Consider the following 19,438-nt stretch of genomic DNA (forward strand, 5'->3'; position numbering starts at 1 on the left):
TGCCTGCATTTCAGCTTAACTTACTGCAACACAGTGCCATGCCCTAGAAGTTTATATCTTTTTTTTTTTAAGATATTTTTAAAATTTTTATTGGACAGTCAGATATACAGAGAGGAAGATCATCTGTCCTCTAATTCACTCCCCAAGTGGCCAAAACGGCTGAAACTCAATCTATCAAAAGCCAGGAGATGAGCCCAGCACTGTGGCCTAGTGGCTAAAGTCCTCGCCCTGAACGCACCAGGATCCCATATGGTTGCCAGTTCTAATCCCGGCGGTTTTACTTCCCATCCAGCTCCCTGCTTATGGCCTGGGAAAGCAGTCGAGGACGGCCCAAAGCCTTGGGACCCTGCGTCCATGTGGGAGACCTGAAGGAGGTTCCTGGCTCCTGGCTCCAGATCAGTGCAGCACTGGCCATTGCAATCACTTGAGGAGTGAATCATCAGATGGAAGATATTCTCTGTCTTGCCTCTTCTCTGTATAATTCTGACTTTGTAATAGAAACAAATAAATCTTAAAAAAAAAAGAAAAAGCCAGGAGCTTCTTTCAGGTCTCCCACACGGGTGCAGGGTCCCAAGGCTTTGGGCCGTCCTCAACTGCCTTCCCAGGCCACAACTAGAGAAATGGATAGGAAACGGGACCGCTGGGATTAGAACCAGCGCCCATATGAGATCGTAGCGCGTTCAGGGTGAGAACTTTAGCCACTAGGCTATCGCACCGGGCCCAAGTTTATGTCTTTTAAGTCAGAAATGCATGCCCTCACTGGGAGCAATCCTAAAGAGGTGTTTGGCAGAGATGCTCATTATAAGATTATTTTTAACCTACACATGTGCTCTAATGGATTTATCAGTAACATTTTGGACCACATCTGTAACTATTGGCTAATGCAGAACTAGATTTATTAATAAATTACAATACATTCCTATGCCAGTAAATCATAGTGCAATATTAAAAAAGACTTGTGGAGGACAGTAGGAAAATGTCCCCAATTTCAGTGCAAAAAAAGAATTACATATGCAGACTTCTCATGATCATGCACATAGAAAAAAATTTGTCTTGCTGATTTTGTAAGTGAAAGAATTAATTTTTCATGCTTTATTGTAGGAAGTTCAGAAACGTTTTCCTGATGGTGTGCCCTTACTAGATCCTATCGATGACATGGGCATTCAGGACCAAGGACTGAAAAAGGTCATTCAGAAAATAGAAGCTTTTGAGCATCGCATGTATTCTCATCCACTTCACAATGATCCAAATTTGGAAACTGTGTATACACTTTGTGAAAAAAAGGCACAGGTATGGCAGAAAATTAACGTGTGTGTACAGAATTCTCTGTTGGAGTATGTAAGTGTTTTCACTTCCTTGTGTAGAATCATGTAGCTTTAGTGTATTCCTTTCACTAAACATTGCTCATTTTCAAGCCTCCTTTTACCATATTCAGTGGAAGAAAGCTCCTTCATGATGTGGATTGAATCAGTAATTTTTTAAATTATTCAGTTGTATGAGTATACTTATGTTGTTTGACCATTTATCAGTTGGTTGTTTCACACTTTTTAGCTTTTTGAATAATGCCAGTGTGAACTTACTGTGTTTTTGTTTGTTTTTGAATTTATTTGAGACAAGTGTAGACATGTTTTCTGTTTAGCAAGATTGAATGGAATTGTTGGGTCATGCGATAACTGTATTTAACTCTGAGAACCTGCCGAAAAATTGTGCAACATAGCTATATCGTTTTGCAAATACATAGCAGTCGATGATGTTGATTTTTCCATGTTCTCTGAACACTTACTCTTGCCTGTTTTTAATTACAGTCATCCTTGTAGTGCGAAGTGGTACTAGGTCAGCTTTTTAGGGGCATTAATTATACTCTGTACTCAGTAAAAGCATTGTTAATAACCGTTCTAAATAAGATTTTTAACAAAAACTTCTTGAAGTGAAAGCATTCCTCTTCATTATCTATTTATCTCTGTTTTAAAAGATTTTTTCTGTGTTTGGAACTCAGGATTTCACTTGTATCCACTAATTCACTCTCCAGTTGGCAGCACCAGCTGGGCTGTGCCAATGCCAGGAGCCCGACTGCTTCCGGGGTTCCTCTCCACTTCTTGAGCTGCTGTTTTTTATTCAGTCAGGTGTCACTTCCTCTATTAAATCTGGTGCTGTCTCAGCTTTGTCACATACTCTTTTTATCATTACATTTTTATCACGAGATTTTAAGATTTAAGGGGTCACATGTTTTATTGTAACTTATTGGCCTCTTCCATCACTAGCTGTTCTAAAGTTCAGTCTTTGTTGTATAATATATGATTAGAAACTCACTTGACTTAATAGATTATATGTTTGCACCAAAACCTTTGCAGCTTTTTGTGAACTAATATTATGTGATACTGTATCCAGCAGAGCCCAGTGAACTTGCTCTGTCCAGCCTGCAGGGTTCTTAGACCTGTGGAAGCTTTTCTCAAGATGAGGAATTAGAGGAGGCTTTGGTTACTTCTGCAAGTGTATGCAGCTGTGATTCTGAGCTGTTCATTTCACCAGGATCATCACAGCAGCTCCCTCCCTGCTGCCAGTCAGTCCCCACATGGGTGCCAGAACCAGCCTTAACAGTTTCCACAGGACAAGAACAGGGAGACTTAAGCCTGGTTGAAAAGCATTCATGGAAATTCTGTCTCAACTGGTCGTATAGTTTCATTTAGGCCTGAGTGTATGACTCTGGCCCATATAAACTTTTAAGGAAAACTCTACAGTAACAGTATGGAAGAACATACACTTTTTTTTTTTTTTTTTTTAAAGATTTTAAGCCTTTGAAAGGCCAAATACAAAGAGAGGAGAAAACAGGAAGGTCTTCCATTTTCTGGTCCAATCATCAAATAGCTACAATGGCTGTGACTGCGCCAGGCAACCCAGGAGGCAGGAGTTTCATCCACATAGCTGGCAAGGGCCTACGGTTTTGAGCTAGTGCTTTCCCAGGTCCCAAGCGGGAAGCTGTGTCTGAAGCAGAGTAGCCTGGACATATCTGTGTATGTATGGGATGCTGGCATTGCAGGCCGCAGCCTAAGCCATCGGGCCACAGTGCTGACATTACAGAACCAGCATCTAAAATTCACGTGGACTATAATTATAATTTAAGAGAAGTAAAAACATGCTCTCAACTCTCAGTGGTTGTGCTATAGCAGTGAATACATGAGGTTTTTTCCCCTCCTTTTCTTCTCTCCCTTTCCTATTGTCAATAATGTATATATAATGTGTGTATAATGTATATATAATTGTATATGCAAACACATTGCAATGAAAAATACAAAGAATTAGCAATTTATGGAAATGTAAAGTTCTTTTGTGGCTTCCTAGTCAATTTGTGACAAATATAATATCCCTTATCCTTGCCTAACAAGCTTTCCAGATGTGGCCTCTTGACTGTCAACATTTTAAGCACTTGCTTTCAGAGCTAGCTTTTCTACCTTTAGGAACTGAAAGTGGAAAACAGATGGTACAAGTAGATGTTCTCATGCCATTGTTTAATAAAGCCAAAAAAATTGTTCATCAATAGAAAACGAGGTGTGTGAATTATGCCTACCCAAACAGTGGAACCTTACATAGCCTTTAAAGAATTTATTTATTTGATAGGCAGAGTTACAGAGATAGGAGAGAGATAAATCTATCCTTTGGTTCATTCCCCAAATAGCCTCTGTAATCAAGGCTGGACCAGGCCAAAGCCAGGAGCCAGAAACTTCATCTGGGGTCTCCATGGAAGTGCAGGAACCAAGTAGTTGGACCATCTCCCACTGCTTTCCTAGGGAGATGAACAGGGAGCTGAATGGATCTGATAGGTCATGTTGTCTAGCTTAGCAAGTATTGCTTCTGTTGATGGAGTTAGAAAAGCTGTGCTCGTGGCAGAGTAATCACAGAGCTTGGATTTGGAAATCTGGTGGCCTGGACTTCTACCACTCACTGACTCTGACTTTAAGCTTAGTAATCTCTCTGTGCCTGTTTCCTATTTGTCAGATGCAGATTTACTATTCCCTTCTTTTTAGGATTGCTGGAAGAAATAAATGGATAATGGAAGACATTGAAAATGCAACTTCCCCACCCCTAGCAATTCCCACCCACACACACAACAGAGGATGTTTTAATAGAAAATGATATTATAGTGTTTTTATAAAATATTTAGTTTTGATCATGAGTAAATCTCATTTTACATTGTTCACTTTGGTATTGAATTTTCTATTTTATATGGCTTAGATTGCAATAGATATTAAGTCTGCAAAGCGAGAACTGAAGAAAGCAAGAACTGTCCTACAAATGGATGAGCTCAAATGTCGCAAACGTGTTTTAAGAAGATTGGGCTTTGCCACTTCTTCTGATGTCATTGAAATGAAAGGACGAGTGGCCTGTGAGATAAGCAGGTAAAGTCTAGCTGTTTTTCTAGGAGGTTGATTTTAAACTAGGATTGCTGTTTTTACCTATTTTATTGGAAAGGCAGAGAGACAAAGATTTCCTACTCACTAGCTCACTTCCCAGGCGCCTGCGCTGCCCTGTGCCTGGCCAAGCCGATGCTGGGCGCCAGGAACTCACAGGGCTGCCAGTGAGCCAGGGACTTGAGTCATTGGCTCCTGTCTCCTGGAGGGCATACTGGCAGAAAGCTGGAATGGAGAGTAGAGTTTGGTCTTGAACCCAGGCATCGGAATATGGGGTGCTAGCTTCTCTAGTGGTAGTCCAGCCACAACCAAACACCTGCCTCTACAACGGGATTACTGTTTTACATTTGATCTTAGCCAAAATGCCAAGAAGTGATTGAAATTACTGCTTTAAATAACGGGTATTTATGAAAAAGAGTTTTTAAAAAATGTAAGCTTTTTACAGTATATTCTACATTAAGCACAGACTGTTTTCAAATTGAGAGGTTAGAAAAATGAATTTCCTTTGACTTGAAATTACACCATGGAGTCTTGAAATTATCTTAGTACAATTTCATATACATTTATTTTGTATTTTGAACATTTTACACCTTGAAACACAAGGCAATAACTGTTACTGTATAGGGATTGCAGATTTTACTGATGCTTTGAGCTAACAATAGGGTGTTAAAAACAGAGTATTACAGGACACAATATTTTCTTTTTTAGATACTATTTGCATAGTTGACAGGGATACATGCCTGAGTGGGCCTCTAGTTAGGGTGAGGAGGGGCAGGTATGGAAAAGGTCAGTGGGACACATGTTTCACTTGTTGTTTTTTCTCCTGTGTCACACTAAGTCAGCACCTGGAGATGGAAGAGGGTTCTTTGTTGACACCTTAGAATCCTGCTCTGGGTCTCTTGATTGACAGAGTCCATCTTAGTGTAACCACAGAGCCAGGAACATGCTGCAAAGTTTGGCCAGGAGAATTGTCCAACCTGTTCTGCTTTCCATCCTTTGACGAAGCAGTTGACATCCCCTGCTGGCTTAGATGAGCTGGCTGTCATGTCCCCCATGTACATCTGGGCATGCTGACCACTGCACAGGCATCAGGAACTGGAAGGCCCAGTCCTGATACATGCTTTATTCTCCTAGGCTTCTGGGGGTAGGGGAGAGGAGACTGCTGCAGCCTTGCCTGGCCTAATCCACCACCAGCTCTGGCTACCCCTTTTCCAAATTCCCCTGCCAGTGTTGCTTTCAGCCCTGGTTCCCATACATGCTGACAGGTTCAGTGGCCTTACTTGACATGGGCTGCCCTCAGTCCCAGCCTTTGCATGTTCTGGCAGGTGCTGTAGCCTGCCCTTGCCAAGCCTCCTCCCAGCCCCATGAATGTCAGGTTGGTTCTTGGTGAGTTTTGTGATCCAGCCCATTACCACTCACAGCTCTGTTTGTAAATTAGTGGGTGCTACAACCTCAAAGATGAGAGGCCACAAGTCCTCTACAGATTTTGTTCCCAGATTCAGTTCTGTCACATTCTGTTAGGTGCTGCAGCCCAGCCTGACGTGGCCCACTTCTCCAATACTCAAGGGCCATCACTGTGATATGGGCCAAGATTAAAATTGAATATCAGATACAGTCAGCCTTCCATGTCTTTGGATGCCATGTCTGCAGATTCTGCTTAATGCCAGTCAGAAATACTGTGGAGGAAAAGTGTGTCTGCAGTGAACACAGTGTTCTTCCCCGTTCATTATTCTCTAAGAACAGTGTAGTACGACTCCTTCCATAGCAGCATTTATGCTACGTTAGGTATTATACGTAGGACTTAAACTATATAAGAGTTTATATGCAACTAGTACTCATATACTATGTTTATATGACTTAAACTATGTAAGAGTTTATATACATATAAACTGTCAGAGTTTATAGGTTATGTGCAAATACAGCTACAGTTTAATTAATGAATTTTGGTTTTGGTGTTTGTAGGGAATCCTGGGTCCAAACTCCATGGACACTAAGGACCAACTGTATTTGGAGTTTTGATAGTCACCCCCTTTTTTTTCTGCAAGATTTAAAGGGTTATTAACCCTTGTCCGTTTGTTTCTAGTAACTTCAATGCTAGCCTTGTCTGGTTTTCTTTGTTGTGAAAAAGTGTGTATAGTCTGTTTGCTTGAAAAGTTATTGTCTTAAATTTTTTCAAAATATTTAAAATTTTTTTGCTTTATTTTTTAAGTTTAAAAAGGATTATTAATATGTAGAGGTCATAATTCAGTGAAGACAACATTTATAAATATTCATATACCAAATAACATGACATCCACACATTCTTATACAGTCATTCCACATTACAGATGATCTCAGACCAAAGTGATTTAAAACAAAAACAGTCATTTCATTCTTTCATGGTTTCTGTGGGTTAGAAATTCGAAGGGCTCAGTTGGATGCTTCTGAGTCTCCCATAATTGTCATCAGACAAATGATTAAGTTGCAGTACTGCAAGTCTGGGGCAGCTTGAGGGATACCAGGATTTCTCTGCCTTCCTCTTGTTCATGGAGGCTCGGGCAACCTCAGGATGGTAGGATTGTTAGGGGCGGAGCCCTTTTCCTGCCAAGAGCCATTTGGATATTTATAGCATCATTTGTGGGCCATACAAAATTATCAACTTAAGAATTAGCCTGCTGAGGATTTATTGTATTTTAAGTCCTGCCTGCCTTGGAAGGGCCAGATGAGATGATTTTGTAATCTGATAGCTCCCTCTAGGCTGTGAGTGTTCTGCATGCTTTGTGGGGACTCAAGCCAGTGCACGTCCTAGCAGACCCAGTGTTCTGCCCAAGCTTCACCTGTTGTGACCTCTCTTGGGTATCATACAGCATCACTTCTACCACGTTCTCTTGACTTTTCCAGATTGAAATGACAGATAGACTCCACCATTTTATGGAGAGGTAGCCACTATCCAGTAGAACTTTGTGTGATGACGAAAATATGCTGTATCTGCACTGTTCTGAAAGTAGTCACATATGCCTGTTCACACCTGAGATGCTGTGAGTGCAGCTTGAGAACTGCGTTTAAAGTTTGTCAGCCTGAGGATCTGTGTTTCACATCTTACACCATTTTAAGTCTGTTGAAATCACCAGCTATGCTCAAAGCCATCTGTACAACGCTAGCAGAACATGAGAAACAGGAGGTAGGCTTGTGGCTGCCTGTAGAAATACACTTCACAGCAGTGCCCTTAAAGTACACCATTGTTTCCCGCCATGATGAATATTTTCTGTGCGATGAGCAGTGTCCAGCCTGAACATCTCTTGTTTCACCTGTTCATTGATGATCATCATTCTCAATGAATTCGTACAAGTCATTGTTTGAATTAGTCTTTCTGTGTCCTCAGATGGGCCTGATAGGGCCTGAGCGCAGCCTTCACATGTGGTTTCAGACATTCTTGATGAAGACTTGCTTTTCCCATTCATCTTCTGGGTACAATCTCAGATGTCTGCATGGGCCAGGAGATTGATGAGTAGGACAACTGTTCACTGCCCTGCTTCAATTACTACCCGAGTTTTTATCTTAGAGAATTCAGTTATCCAGAGTTCAGGTGTAGGTGACATCTCTTGATTTGAAATGTTCGTGTTAATTCAGAATGAACTGAAAAAATTGAGTGCTTTTATTCACTGGTTCATTGACAGCTTAGAGGACTGAAGTCGGGCTGGAAACGCCATCCCATGTGGGTAGCAAGCTCCTAGCTACTTGCTGCCTCCCAGTGCCTGCGCTCGCAGGAAGGTGGCATCAGCAGTGAAGCTGGGAACTGAACCCAGGGACTTAGTATGGGATACAAACTGAATTGCTGGGTTAACCACCTGCCCCCAGGATTGTTTTTGGTTTTTTCAGTTACTGAGTGAGCCAGATTTCTTCTAGCCGGACCTTGCTCACTGCCCTCTTATTTTCCTTCAAGCTGTGATTATCATTCAACTTTCCTACTTGTAGTTAAATAAATCTAGACACAATAAGGCAAATAATATACCTCTAGAACTTGATTAAATCTCTGAACTCAAATGATTCATATGCCTAAGTTAGCGTTACTGAGTTATTTCCTTCTGCTGTAACCTGCAGCTTAATACTTAAGAAATGAATTTCTTAGCATTGATAGCTAGGTTTTGTCTTGGAAGAATAATACTCCTTATTTTACCAAGATAAGTTTCCTGTTTATAGAGGTACACGTGAAAGTGCGTTAACATTTCCCAAAATGTACCTTTTGAAAGGGACTGCATAGAGTCCTTTCTGCCTTTTTGCATCTTACTGAATGTCTTCTACCTCAATGCCTTTATAAAGTACCTGACTGACATGCAGTCATTGTTTCTTGCCTACTGTTTTGAATTTCTTTTTTTACATTTTTATTGAAAAGTCAGATATACAGAGAGGAGGAGAGACAGAGAGGAAGATCTTCGGTCTGATGATTCACTCCCCAAGTGAGTGCAACGGCCGGTGCTACGCTGATCCGAAGCCAGGAGCCAGGAACTACTTCTAGGTCTCCCACATGGATGCAGGGTCCCAAGGCTTTGGGCTGTCCTTGACTGCGTTCCCTGGCCACAAGCAAGGAGCTGGATGGGAAATGGGGCTGCCGGGATTAGAACCGGTATCCATATTGGATCCCGGCGCGTTCAAGGTGAGGACTTTAGCCGCTAGGCCACGCCGCCAGGCCCAACTGTTTAGAATTTCTACAACCCATCCTTCAGATTCTTTCTCAGGATACTATACAAAACACAAATCCTATTGTATCATTTAGTGAAGAGACTTTCAGGACTGTGTTGTAGCATAGTAGGTATCCCATATGGGCACCTGTTCATGGACAACTGTTCCACTTCCAGTCTAACTCCTGGGAAAATAAAATGGCCTGGGAAAGTAGTGGAAGATGACCTAGTAAGCTAGAATCTTTAAGACATGTGTGAGTTAATTCAGAAAGTTCATAGAAACAATATGTATGAATTTGAGAATTTTTAATTTTTTTCAGTTTTGTTATTTGAAAGACAGACAATGATCTTCTATTTGTTAATGCACTCCCAAAATGTCCTAAATAGGTAGAACTGTCCCGGAGCTGGACATTTTACTCTCTCACGTGGGTGGCCTATGTTTCATATAGAAATACCTGGGTTTGAATCCTGGCTTAGGTAATTAGGTCCTCAGCACTTGAGTCATCAGCTGCTGTCTTGCAGAGTGTGCATTGCAAGGAAGTTGGAATTGGAAGTAGAGCGAGGATTCAAACCCAGGCCCTTCCTATTTGGAAGGCAGACCTCCTTCCAATAGAAGTCTTACAATATACATATATATATATATACACCAGAGTATATATATACATATATATATGTATATTTGTATATCGTAAGACTTCTATTAAAGCATGTTTTTTGATTATCTTTTTAAAATACAAATCATTCAGAAAGTTAATAAATGGTGATGAGTTTTTCCCCCCAATAAGCTGAGTTGAGAAGTGGTTATTTCCATGAACGTTTGAATCTTGGTATTTGAAATTTTTATGTGACATACCTGTCTGTAATTATTATTTGTGTGTTGATAAGTATAAAGAGTTGCAGTTTCCTTACATTACTCCTTATCATTTCTCATGGTTCCTTCTTATAGCTGTGTAATGCATTTTATTAAAAACCATGTTCAGGATTTATGCATGCGAGGGTGTGGCTTTACTTCTGAGGGTTCTGCTTTCTCTCTGCTTGCTGGCCTTGCACAGTGCTGACGAGCTCCTCCTCACCGAGATGATGTTTAACGGCCTTTTCAATGACCTCTCTGCGGAACAGGCAACGGCGTTGCTAAGCTGCTTTGTGTTTCAGGAGAATGTGAGTTAATAGGTTTTGTACATTTATGTATGTCTTAATTTTTTAGAGTATTGTGAATATTTTAAATTATAGATGTTACTTCATATGTCTATGAGTAATAACAAAAAATCGAAAGATCTTTTTCAATTAAAGTTTTTAGTTTTTAACAAATTTAGTATAATTGAAAATCAGATGACTTCAATGCAAATGGAGTAAAAGAAGTAAAATGCAGAACATCACAATGGGAAATAAGGTAGCGTTATATTTGTGGGTAATTATCAGACTAAAGTTTTAGGTTCTGTAAAATGGCACATTGATTGGCACTGTGCCTTTGGTCACAGAAAGAAAGGATTGATAAAAGTAAAGATGGAGAAATTTAATAAAAACAAGAATCTGTGAGGTTACAATAAAACCTCACCCTACGCTAGTCCTGGATTGTTTGTTCTAAAAAGTTAAATGTATTGTCTATGTCACACTTAAAACTTATAAACAACTGATAAAAAGATGAGAAAGACAAATTTATTTATTTTGAAAGGCAGAGAGCAGCTCAGAGTCAGAAATGCTATTGGCTGATCCCCCTCGAAAGGTTCACAGTCAGGTCTGGGCCAGGTCATCACCAGGAACTCGTCTCCCACACGGGTGACAGGGGACCAAGTATGTGAGCTGTCACTGCTGCCCTCCAGGGCATTGGCAGGAACATGGAATTGGAGCAGAGCAGGGACCTGCCCCCAGGCACTCTGGCGTGGAATACACGCGTTCCCAGGAGGCTCTCAGCCCCCATGCCAGAGACCCGCTCCCGTGGTGCACAGAGCTACACAGTAGAGATACTGCTAGTACGTGAACATGGCGGGAAGTCCACATTCCGTGATAATACAGGTTTTGAAGAAAACTGAGGCCAGAGAGTCGGATAGAGATCGTTGAGCATTAAAAGTGCTGATTAACTAGTGTGACTGGGGAGGCCTTGCTGATGAGTGAAGCTGGAGTTGAGGCCTAAAGGAAAGTGGAGCTAAGCACCTGCAGTGTGTGATGGGGACTGCAGGAGGCAGTCATCTTGGCCTTCCCTACAGGGCCGTGCCTTTGGGTGGCGGGCAGGAGCTGAGAGCCATAGTGGACCCTGCGCAGCCATTGAGCAGTGGTGTGTTCACTCCGTTAGACTGAGATGTTGAATTTATTTTATGTTGCTTTTTCGTCACATCAAACAGTACTGTTTAAATGTAAATAATCTGGGAGCCATTTATGGCTTATTACATAATATCTGTACTTGAATATTTCAGAGTTCATAGAAATAAAAAGTTAAAAAATAAGTTTATTTTGTTGCAAATAGTTTTGAGATTTGTTTGTAGCTTTTTCATAATCTACATTCCCCATGATCTTTCTCAAGACTCCTCATTCTTGCTTGAAATGCTGAGAAGTATCTCCATGAAGTAAAAGTTGGGAACATTATATTTAGTGTTCTTTTATCCAGATTTTCAGTTTCTGCTGATTAAGTGTTCCCCTACTAGATAAAAATGTTCCAAAATTAAATTGTGGTTAAACTTGCTAGTGTTGACGTCACTGACCTGCTCTCTGTGTTTCTGATACTTGCTGTCCCTCTGCTCCATTGATAGGGGCAAAGCTAGCACGCATGGCAGATTTGGCAGTGCAGTGTTTTCCTCTGAAATAAAATATAACATAGGAAGAAGGAAGTAATGATTTTGCTTATAGAGTTTAAGTGTTGATTAGAAACTAAATGTCAAAGACCAGGTTCTTGTAATTTTGTATTAAAAGCTCTGCTTCATTTATTTGTCAGATCAGGCTAGTATATGGTGTACTATAAATTTGAGTGTTTATATGTCCTTTGCAGTCCAGTGAGATGCCCAAGTTAACAGAGCAGCTAGCAGGACCACTTCGTCAAATGCAGGTAAGACTTCTTTGTGTTTATGTGTGTTACGCATAGTAATGTAAAATAGATGTGTGACAGTGTAATCATGGTTTTATCATTCCACAGAGACTACTTCCATTGGGGTTGAACTTGAAATAGTTTGGCATCCATCACATGCTGCTGTTCTGGAAACATTTTATGACATTTGTATTAGTAATTACAGCAGATTGTGTGTGGCTGCTGTGAGTGCAATCTTAAAACTGCAGCATTATAAGTCTTTTCTCATAAAATTTTCTTCCTTCATATCAGCACTTGAATCTTGGGACCAGTGTTGTGCTGTTGTACATTAGACCTCCACCTGAGGTGGTGGTATCCCCTAAGGATGCCAGTTAAACTCCTGGTTACTCTACTTCCCAAATCGGCTCCCTGTTAACATTCCTGGGAAAGCAGTAAAAGATGGTCTGGGAGACCCAGAAGAAGCTTCAGGCTCCTGGCTTTGCACCAGCCCAGCTCTAGCCATTGCAGCTATTTGGGGACTAAACTAGCAGATGGAAGATCATCTCTCCTTCTCTCTGTAAATCTGCCTTTCCAATAAATATAAATAAATATTTTGTAAAATGTAAAAGGAAGAGAATTTTTTTTTACATTTTATTATTATTATCATCACTTTATGATACAGTTCCATAGGCTCCTGGCATTTCCTTTATCCCTTCCCCAATTCCCTCCCACACACACCTAGTTCCTCTATATCATTACTAAAATACAGTTTTTCATACTCAGTCATGTGTCCATCATTGCGGGCATGGACAATGGCAGAGAGTCCAGCATCCTTTTGTGAAGATACAGTAAACAGTTTCATTGTAAGTCCATCTTTGTCTGGAAGTAGAAATGCATACTACATTGTATCCTCACATCTGGATGTTAGTCTCCATTTTACAGCTACTGTACATCCCCTCAAATGAAAAGTCATAATACATAATCAACAATAGAAAGAAAAATAGAAATTTACAATGCCATGAAGTTAAATAACATGTTACTAGATATGACAGTCTCCATTACACAGCTACTATATATCCCCTTAAGTGAAAACCCACAAAAGAGAACAACAGGAAGAAAATGAGAAATTAGAAACACCTTGAAGTTAAATAACAAGCTACTAAATGACTAATGTGTAGCTGCAGAAATGAAAATCAAGAACCTTCTTGAAGAAAATGATGCCACTGTATGATCTATGAGTCGTTGAATGATTTAATTAGAAAAAAAGTGTTTTTGAAGAGATGAAACCAACAGAAAACAACAAAAATCCATGTGTTATAGTTTCCGCTGATCTTTGTTGGTTAAGTGTATCTCTTCTAGACAATAGATAGATGTTGTTTTGTTTTTCTAATCCAGTCTATTAATCTATGACGTTTAATTGAGCTTAGGCCATTTACATTCAGAGTTTAATGTGTATGGGTGGTACTTTGGTCCTGTCATTTTAGGAATGGGTTATTCATTGGTTTAGTCTTCTGTTGTCATTTTACTGGGATGTTCTTCCTGTTTGCCTTTGGTTTTGGTAGGTGCTATTCCTCTTCTCTGTCAAGAGAACATCTTGACGTTTCATTTGTAGGGCAGGTTTGGAAGAGGCAAATTGTTTTAACTTTTCTTTACTGTGGAAGAATTTTATTTCATTTTCAAAGACAAAAGAAAACTTTGCTGGATATGTTATCCTAGGCCAATAATTCTTTTCTTTTAGAATCTGGAATATGTCACTCCATTCTCTTCTGGCCTGTAGAGTTTCCTGTGAGAGGTCTCCTGTGAGTTTAATTGGCATTCCTTTATATGTCAATTGATTTTTTTCATGTGCACATTTAAGGATCTTTTTCTTCTGTTCAATGGAAGAGAGCTTGATGATCATGTGTCTTGGTGAAGATCACTCTGGATCAAGCCTGTTGGGAGTTCTGTGCCCCTCCTGGATGTTGTTTCCCAATTCTTTCTCTATATTAGGGAAATTTTCCCTTATTATTTCCTTAAATATATCTGTAAAATCAGTATCCCTTTCTGCACCTTCTGGGACTCCCATAACTCTTATATTTGGCCTCTTAATAGTGTCTTTCAATTCTTGAATACTTTTTTTGGCCTGATCCAGCTCTGCTTCCAGCTTTTTGTTTGCTTCCTCCTGATGACAGGAAATATCTTCCAATTCTGAGATGCTTTCTTCTGCTTGCTTCATTCTATTTTGGAGACTCTCCATTGTACTTTTAATTTGCTCTACTGTGTTCTTAATTTCTGATATCAGTCTTGATTTGCTTTATTGCTTCCTTAAATTCTTTGAACTCTTGTATGTGCTTCTCATTGTTGATCAGAAGCTTTAAAATGAGTTTTATGAATTCTGTATGCCCCATTTTCTCGATGTCTTCCTCAGTGAACTCTGAGGTTGGCATAGGGTTTTGCTCCTTTGAGGGGAGTTTTCGGTAATATTTACTGTGCCTTTGTCTCTTCTTTTTGGTCATTGCACTTCTGGTTAGCAGAGTCTTCTCCTTGGGGCAGGTCTCTAAGCTGTGTCACCCACAGGTCTACAATGCGATTTCACTTATTGCAGTTGGTACACAACTTTTTGCTTGCAGCCACTGTGCCACAACTTCCAGCGAGTTCCAGGTCTGTTTTTTTTTTTTTTTTTAAATTAATTACATTGTATTCTGTGACACAGTTTTATAGGTACTGGGATTCCCCCCACCCTCCTCTAACTTTCCCCCCATGGTGGATTCCTCCCCCTTGTTGTGTAACCACAGTTCAAGTTCAGTTGAGATTCCTTCATTGTAAGCATATACCAAGCATAGAGTCCAGCATCTTATTGTCCAGATAAGTTCAACGGCTTCTTGGGGAGACCTTCTCTGGTCTGAAGGTAGAGCTGACAGAGTAAAATCCCACCTTATATTAGAATGGGTGATTTTATCCACCTTTTTCAACAGTAGAGAAACAAGGAAAAATGCACCAAAATGTTATTAAAAAAATCATTGATAAGTCTCCTTCAGTAGAATATTTAACATCCCTTAATTCTCTAAAAAATTTAAACTTCCAGAACCAAGGAAGTCTGCATATACGTAGTTTTTTTTTAAAGATTTATTTATTTTTATTGCAAAGTTGGATATATACAGAGGAGGATGAGGAAGGAGAGACGTGTCCCGTCTGATGATTCACTCCCCAAGCGGCTGCATGCTTGGAGCTGCGCCCGTCCGAAGCCAGGAGCACATTCTCTTCTCAGTCTCCCACGCGGGTGCACCACCCTCGACTGCTCTCCCAGGCCACAGGCAGGGAGCTGAGTGGGAAGTGGGGCTGCTGGGATTAGAACCAGTGCCCACATGGGATCCCGGCTCGTTCAAGACAAGAACTTTTAGCTGCTAGGCTATGGTGCTGGGGCCACGTGGGGGTTTTTGACCCTTTGAATTACCAGGTAGAAAAGAGTAAATCTTAAGTTTCTTATTGTAAGAAAATCTAAGGCTTTAAACTTTGTTGAAACGAAAGTTGCTTTGTCATAGTATTTTTGTTTCTCCTAATTTGTTTTTTCTTGCTAATGAAATAATTTAAAAATATGTTCTTTTGCTCTTGAATAACTTTAAGGGAAAATTTTACTTTTCTGTGCAAAAGCTCTAACTTGCTGAATTCCTGCTCCTATTATATATTTTCTTGACCATGTTGGCGTAATGCAAGAGCTTGGCTGTTTATCATTTAGTAGCAAAGGCTTAAGGCAGTGTGTCTGCACGGAAGCAGAGTATCCAAATTGCAGGCGTGATACTTCAGAGGAAAGGGGAGCTTGTGGGATACTGGCTTTGGGAAGCTAAAGAATGAAATGACATTCCTTTATTATCTTTATAGGAATGTGCCAAAAGAATTGCAAAAGTTTCAGCAGAAGCCAAATTGGAAGTAGATGAGGAAACGTACCTAAGCTCGTTCAAACCTCACTTAATGGATGTCGTGTATACCTGGGCAACCGGAGCCACCTTCGCCCACATCTGCAAAATGACGGATGTCTTTGAAGGTATGGTGCAGCTTTGCATGTGTGTGTTTTCTCTGGCTATAAGAAATATATATGTGGTATGATTTTAACTGAACAAAAATTATATATATATTTACATATGTATATACTTTTCAAATTTTTGGGAATGAAATGAGATCCTCTGCAAATGTAAGCCAAGATACTCTTGCCCCAAATCCTTTGTGTTATTTAAGATGCGCAGTGAGCTCATTATAAATTCTTAAATATCTAAGAGTATAATTCCGTATAGCCACAAGTAAATCGATGATCCTAATGAGTTGTATTTGTGAAGCTATATAATTCCACTAAAATATTAGAAATGAAATGATGAGTTGTTATTGTTGCAGATCTAATAACAAATTTGGCTTCGATCTGTTACTGCACAAAACAGTAAATTTTTTAAAAAGAGCTATTTTTATTGGAAAGGCAGATCAGATTTACAGAGAGAAGGAGAAACAGAAAGATCGCCCATCTGGTGGTTCACTCCCACACTGCTGCAAACCCACAGACTGAGGGAGACAGCGCACGGAGCAGGCACGTGCCTTTCACTCAGAGGTGCTGCTTTTGATCATCGTGCAGTGTTTTCTCTGTGCGCATGCGTGTAGACAAGCATCATGATTGTCCCTGAAATGTTATTTGTGAATACAGGGTTTTATTTTTCTTTCGTTTGTTCTTTTTTTTTTCTTTTTCCCCTTGGAAAGGCAGATTTACAGAGGTTCACTCCCCAAATGGCCACCACAGCTGGAACTGAGCTAATCCAAAGCCAGGAGATTGTTCCAGGTCTCCCGCACAGGTGCAGGGTCCCAAGGCTTTGGGTCATCATCTGTTGCTTCCCCAGGCCACAGCAGGGAGCTGGATGGGACGCGGAGCAGTCAGGACACAAAGTATCACATACATCATGCCAGCCCCAGAACAAAGTTTTGTTTTGTTTCCACATTCTCTCTCTCTCTTTTTTTTCCTGTGTCTGGGGTAAAGGGGGAGATAAAGGGAGAAGCCCCACCTTGCTTTCCCACCCATCCCAGGTCCCCAGTGTGGGGCATGCTCGGAGGGTCTTGGTCAAGCGGTTTGGACAGTTCAACAGTTCTGAATTGCTGTTAGTCTCGCCATTCCAAGCATGATGAAATCTCTCCAGAATCTACTGGCTGACACAGTCCACGTTAGAGTCTCTGTTTGCCCAGATTTTCACTGCCAACACATGGCTGGAGTAGATGATTGATTTGTCAGAACTAAAAATTTTTTTTTAATGAGCTAATATTTGGCAACTGAAGAGAAATTTTGGATGAAAAAAATACAGACAAAATAATGTAAAAAAAAATTGGATTTTAAGAAGCACAAAATCAAAGTAAATAAAACTATTTTTAGAAATGATGCATTTATTGGGGAAAAGTAGACTGAAGTAGATGTTTATAATGGCAAATCATAGTAATAAAATTAAACATTTGCATTGAACTTTGTTAAAACTTAAAATAAGTGAGCTTGGTCTTCATAGAATTTGTAGGAATGTTTAAAACATTTCTATTGCCTCTAGGACTAATGATTTTTAGGGTTTAATTATTTTATTATAGATTAAACACTGTCACTTAAAATTTTAAATGAAGAACCATTCCTATTTTTAATTTTCTGAGTCTGAAATTGTTTAATGTTACAATTTTAGTACATTATTTTTAAATTCGGATGTTCTTATCTTAGAGCTTTCCTAAAGTTTTCAGAATTTCTAAGTTTGTACTAAATGGTCATTTCCTGACATAGTCCCAAATGCTCTGAATACTGCTGCTGTTGAGAAGGTCCCTATTCATTAAGTAACTACTTTATGTCAAACAGTATAGCAATTCAGAGTAGCTTTTAATCATTTGCACTTTGTATGAGGACACTGGAATAAATAGTTTGGTGAAGGTCACGTGGTAACAAAATTTGAACCATGGACTCGAGGACAACTCTATCAACCTGTTAGTAGATAACTTGATTTTAGCAGCACTGCTGCCTACCTGCCGCAGAGTGTGTCACCTCCACCCACAGAAAACTGTGCCTCAAGAGGCAGGACCACCTTAGCTCCGTGTCAGCGTTGTTTAACACAAGTCCCATGTTCACTTTTGTGTTTCAGAACTAAGGTTAGGACTAAGACTATTTCATGGCTAAATCATGCCAGGATTTATAGTTATCAGCATGTCTGAAAATAATAGTTTGGACATAACAGCATTGGTGTGTGTGTGTGTGTGTGTGTTGTTTTTTGGTTTTCTGTTTTTTAGACTGATGTGAAGGGCAGGGTTAGAAAGAGTTTGTTCTTCCATCCGCTGGTGTATTCCCCAGGTGGCCGGGGCTGGGCCAGGTCAAAGTCAGAAGGAAGGAGTTTCTTGTGGATTTCCTGTGTGGAGGCCAGGGCCCAGGGCTGTCCTCTGCTGCCCTCCCAGGCTCATTGGCAGAGAGCTGAGTCCCAAACGGGACTGCAGGCAGTGGCTGTGAACATGCTGTGTCACAGCACTTGTCCTAGGTAGAGTATTCTGGCTTTTGTTTATTTGTTTTATCTTTATTTTTTTTTTTAATTTTTTTTTTAAAGATTTATTTTTATTGGAAAGGCGGATATACAGAGAGGAGAGACAGAGAGGAAGATCTTCCGTCCGATGATTCACTCCCCAAGTGAGCACAATGGCCAATGCTATGCTGATCCGAAGCCAGGAGCCTCTTCCAGGTCTCCCACGTGGGTGCAGGGTCCCAAAGCTCTGGGCTGTCCTCCACTGCTTTCCCGGGCCACAGGCACGGAGCTGGAAGCACAGCTGCTGGGATAGAACCGGCGCCCATATGGGATCCCGGGCATGCAAGGCGAGACCTTAACCACTGCGCCACCGCGCCAGGCCCTATCTTTATTTTTTAAGGAAAAAAAATCACAGGATAAAGTAACTGGCTTGTTTGAGTGAATTTAGCAAAAACAAAATTAGGTAGTCCTATATAATTGTCTTTGTGCGTTTCTGTAGTTTACACTTAGATGGCGTTTTTTCATAGTATGAACAATATAGCGCAAGCTGTCAAAGTTGAAGATATTTTGTAGTTCTCTGCCTTGGTCTTTTCTACAGCATAACAGCATTTTAAATTTCTAGTTTACCCCCCTTTGCAATTTCTGGTGTGGGTGGAATACGATTTCTAATATATCATTTGCCTTTGTCTTTGAAAATTTGGGATCCGAAAACAGAGTCCGCCCTCTTGGCTATGGCCTGGCCCAGCCCTGACTGTTGCCAGCATTCGGACAAGGAACTAAGATGGGAGAACTTTCTGTTTCTGCCTCAGTTTCTTCTTCTGTCTCTGTCTCTGCCTTTTGAATAAATAAAAATAGATTTAAGTTTTTAAAATATTTATTTATTTTTATATT

General features: G+C 40.3%; 1 protein-coding gene across 3 annotated transcripts in view; it reads left to right on the forward strand.

The window, feature by feature from the left end:
- MTREX (Mtr4 exosome RNA helicase) overlaps positions 1–19,438 on the forward strand; it is a 79,294-nt gene that overhangs the window by 52,947 nt on the left and 6,909 nt on the right. For all 3 annotated transcript variants that reach the window (XM_040977541.1, XM_040977540.1, XM_040977542.1), the window contains 5 exons: positions 1,102–1,290; positions 4,231–4,394; positions 10,117–10,222; positions 12,045–12,101; positions 15,918–16,080. In XM_040977541.1, coding sequence (XP_040833475.1) covers positions 1,102–1,290; positions 4,231–4,394; positions 10,117–10,222; positions 12,045–12,101; positions 15,918–16,080 — 679 coding nt within the window. The remainder of the gene's footprint in view (positions 1–1,101; positions 1,291–4,230; positions 4,395–10,116; positions 10,223–12,044; positions 12,102–15,917; positions 16,081–19,438) is intronic.

The sequence above is a fragment of the Ochotona curzoniae genome, unplaced genomic scaffold (genome assembly GCF_017591425.1).
Source record: "Ochotona curzoniae isolate NIBS_2020 unplaced genomic scaffold, NIBS_Ocur_1.0 contig_2754, whole genome shotgun sequence".
Taxonomy (NCBI): Eukaryota; Metazoa; Chordata; class Mammalia; order Lagomorpha; family Ochotonidae; genus Ochotona; species Ochotona curzoniae.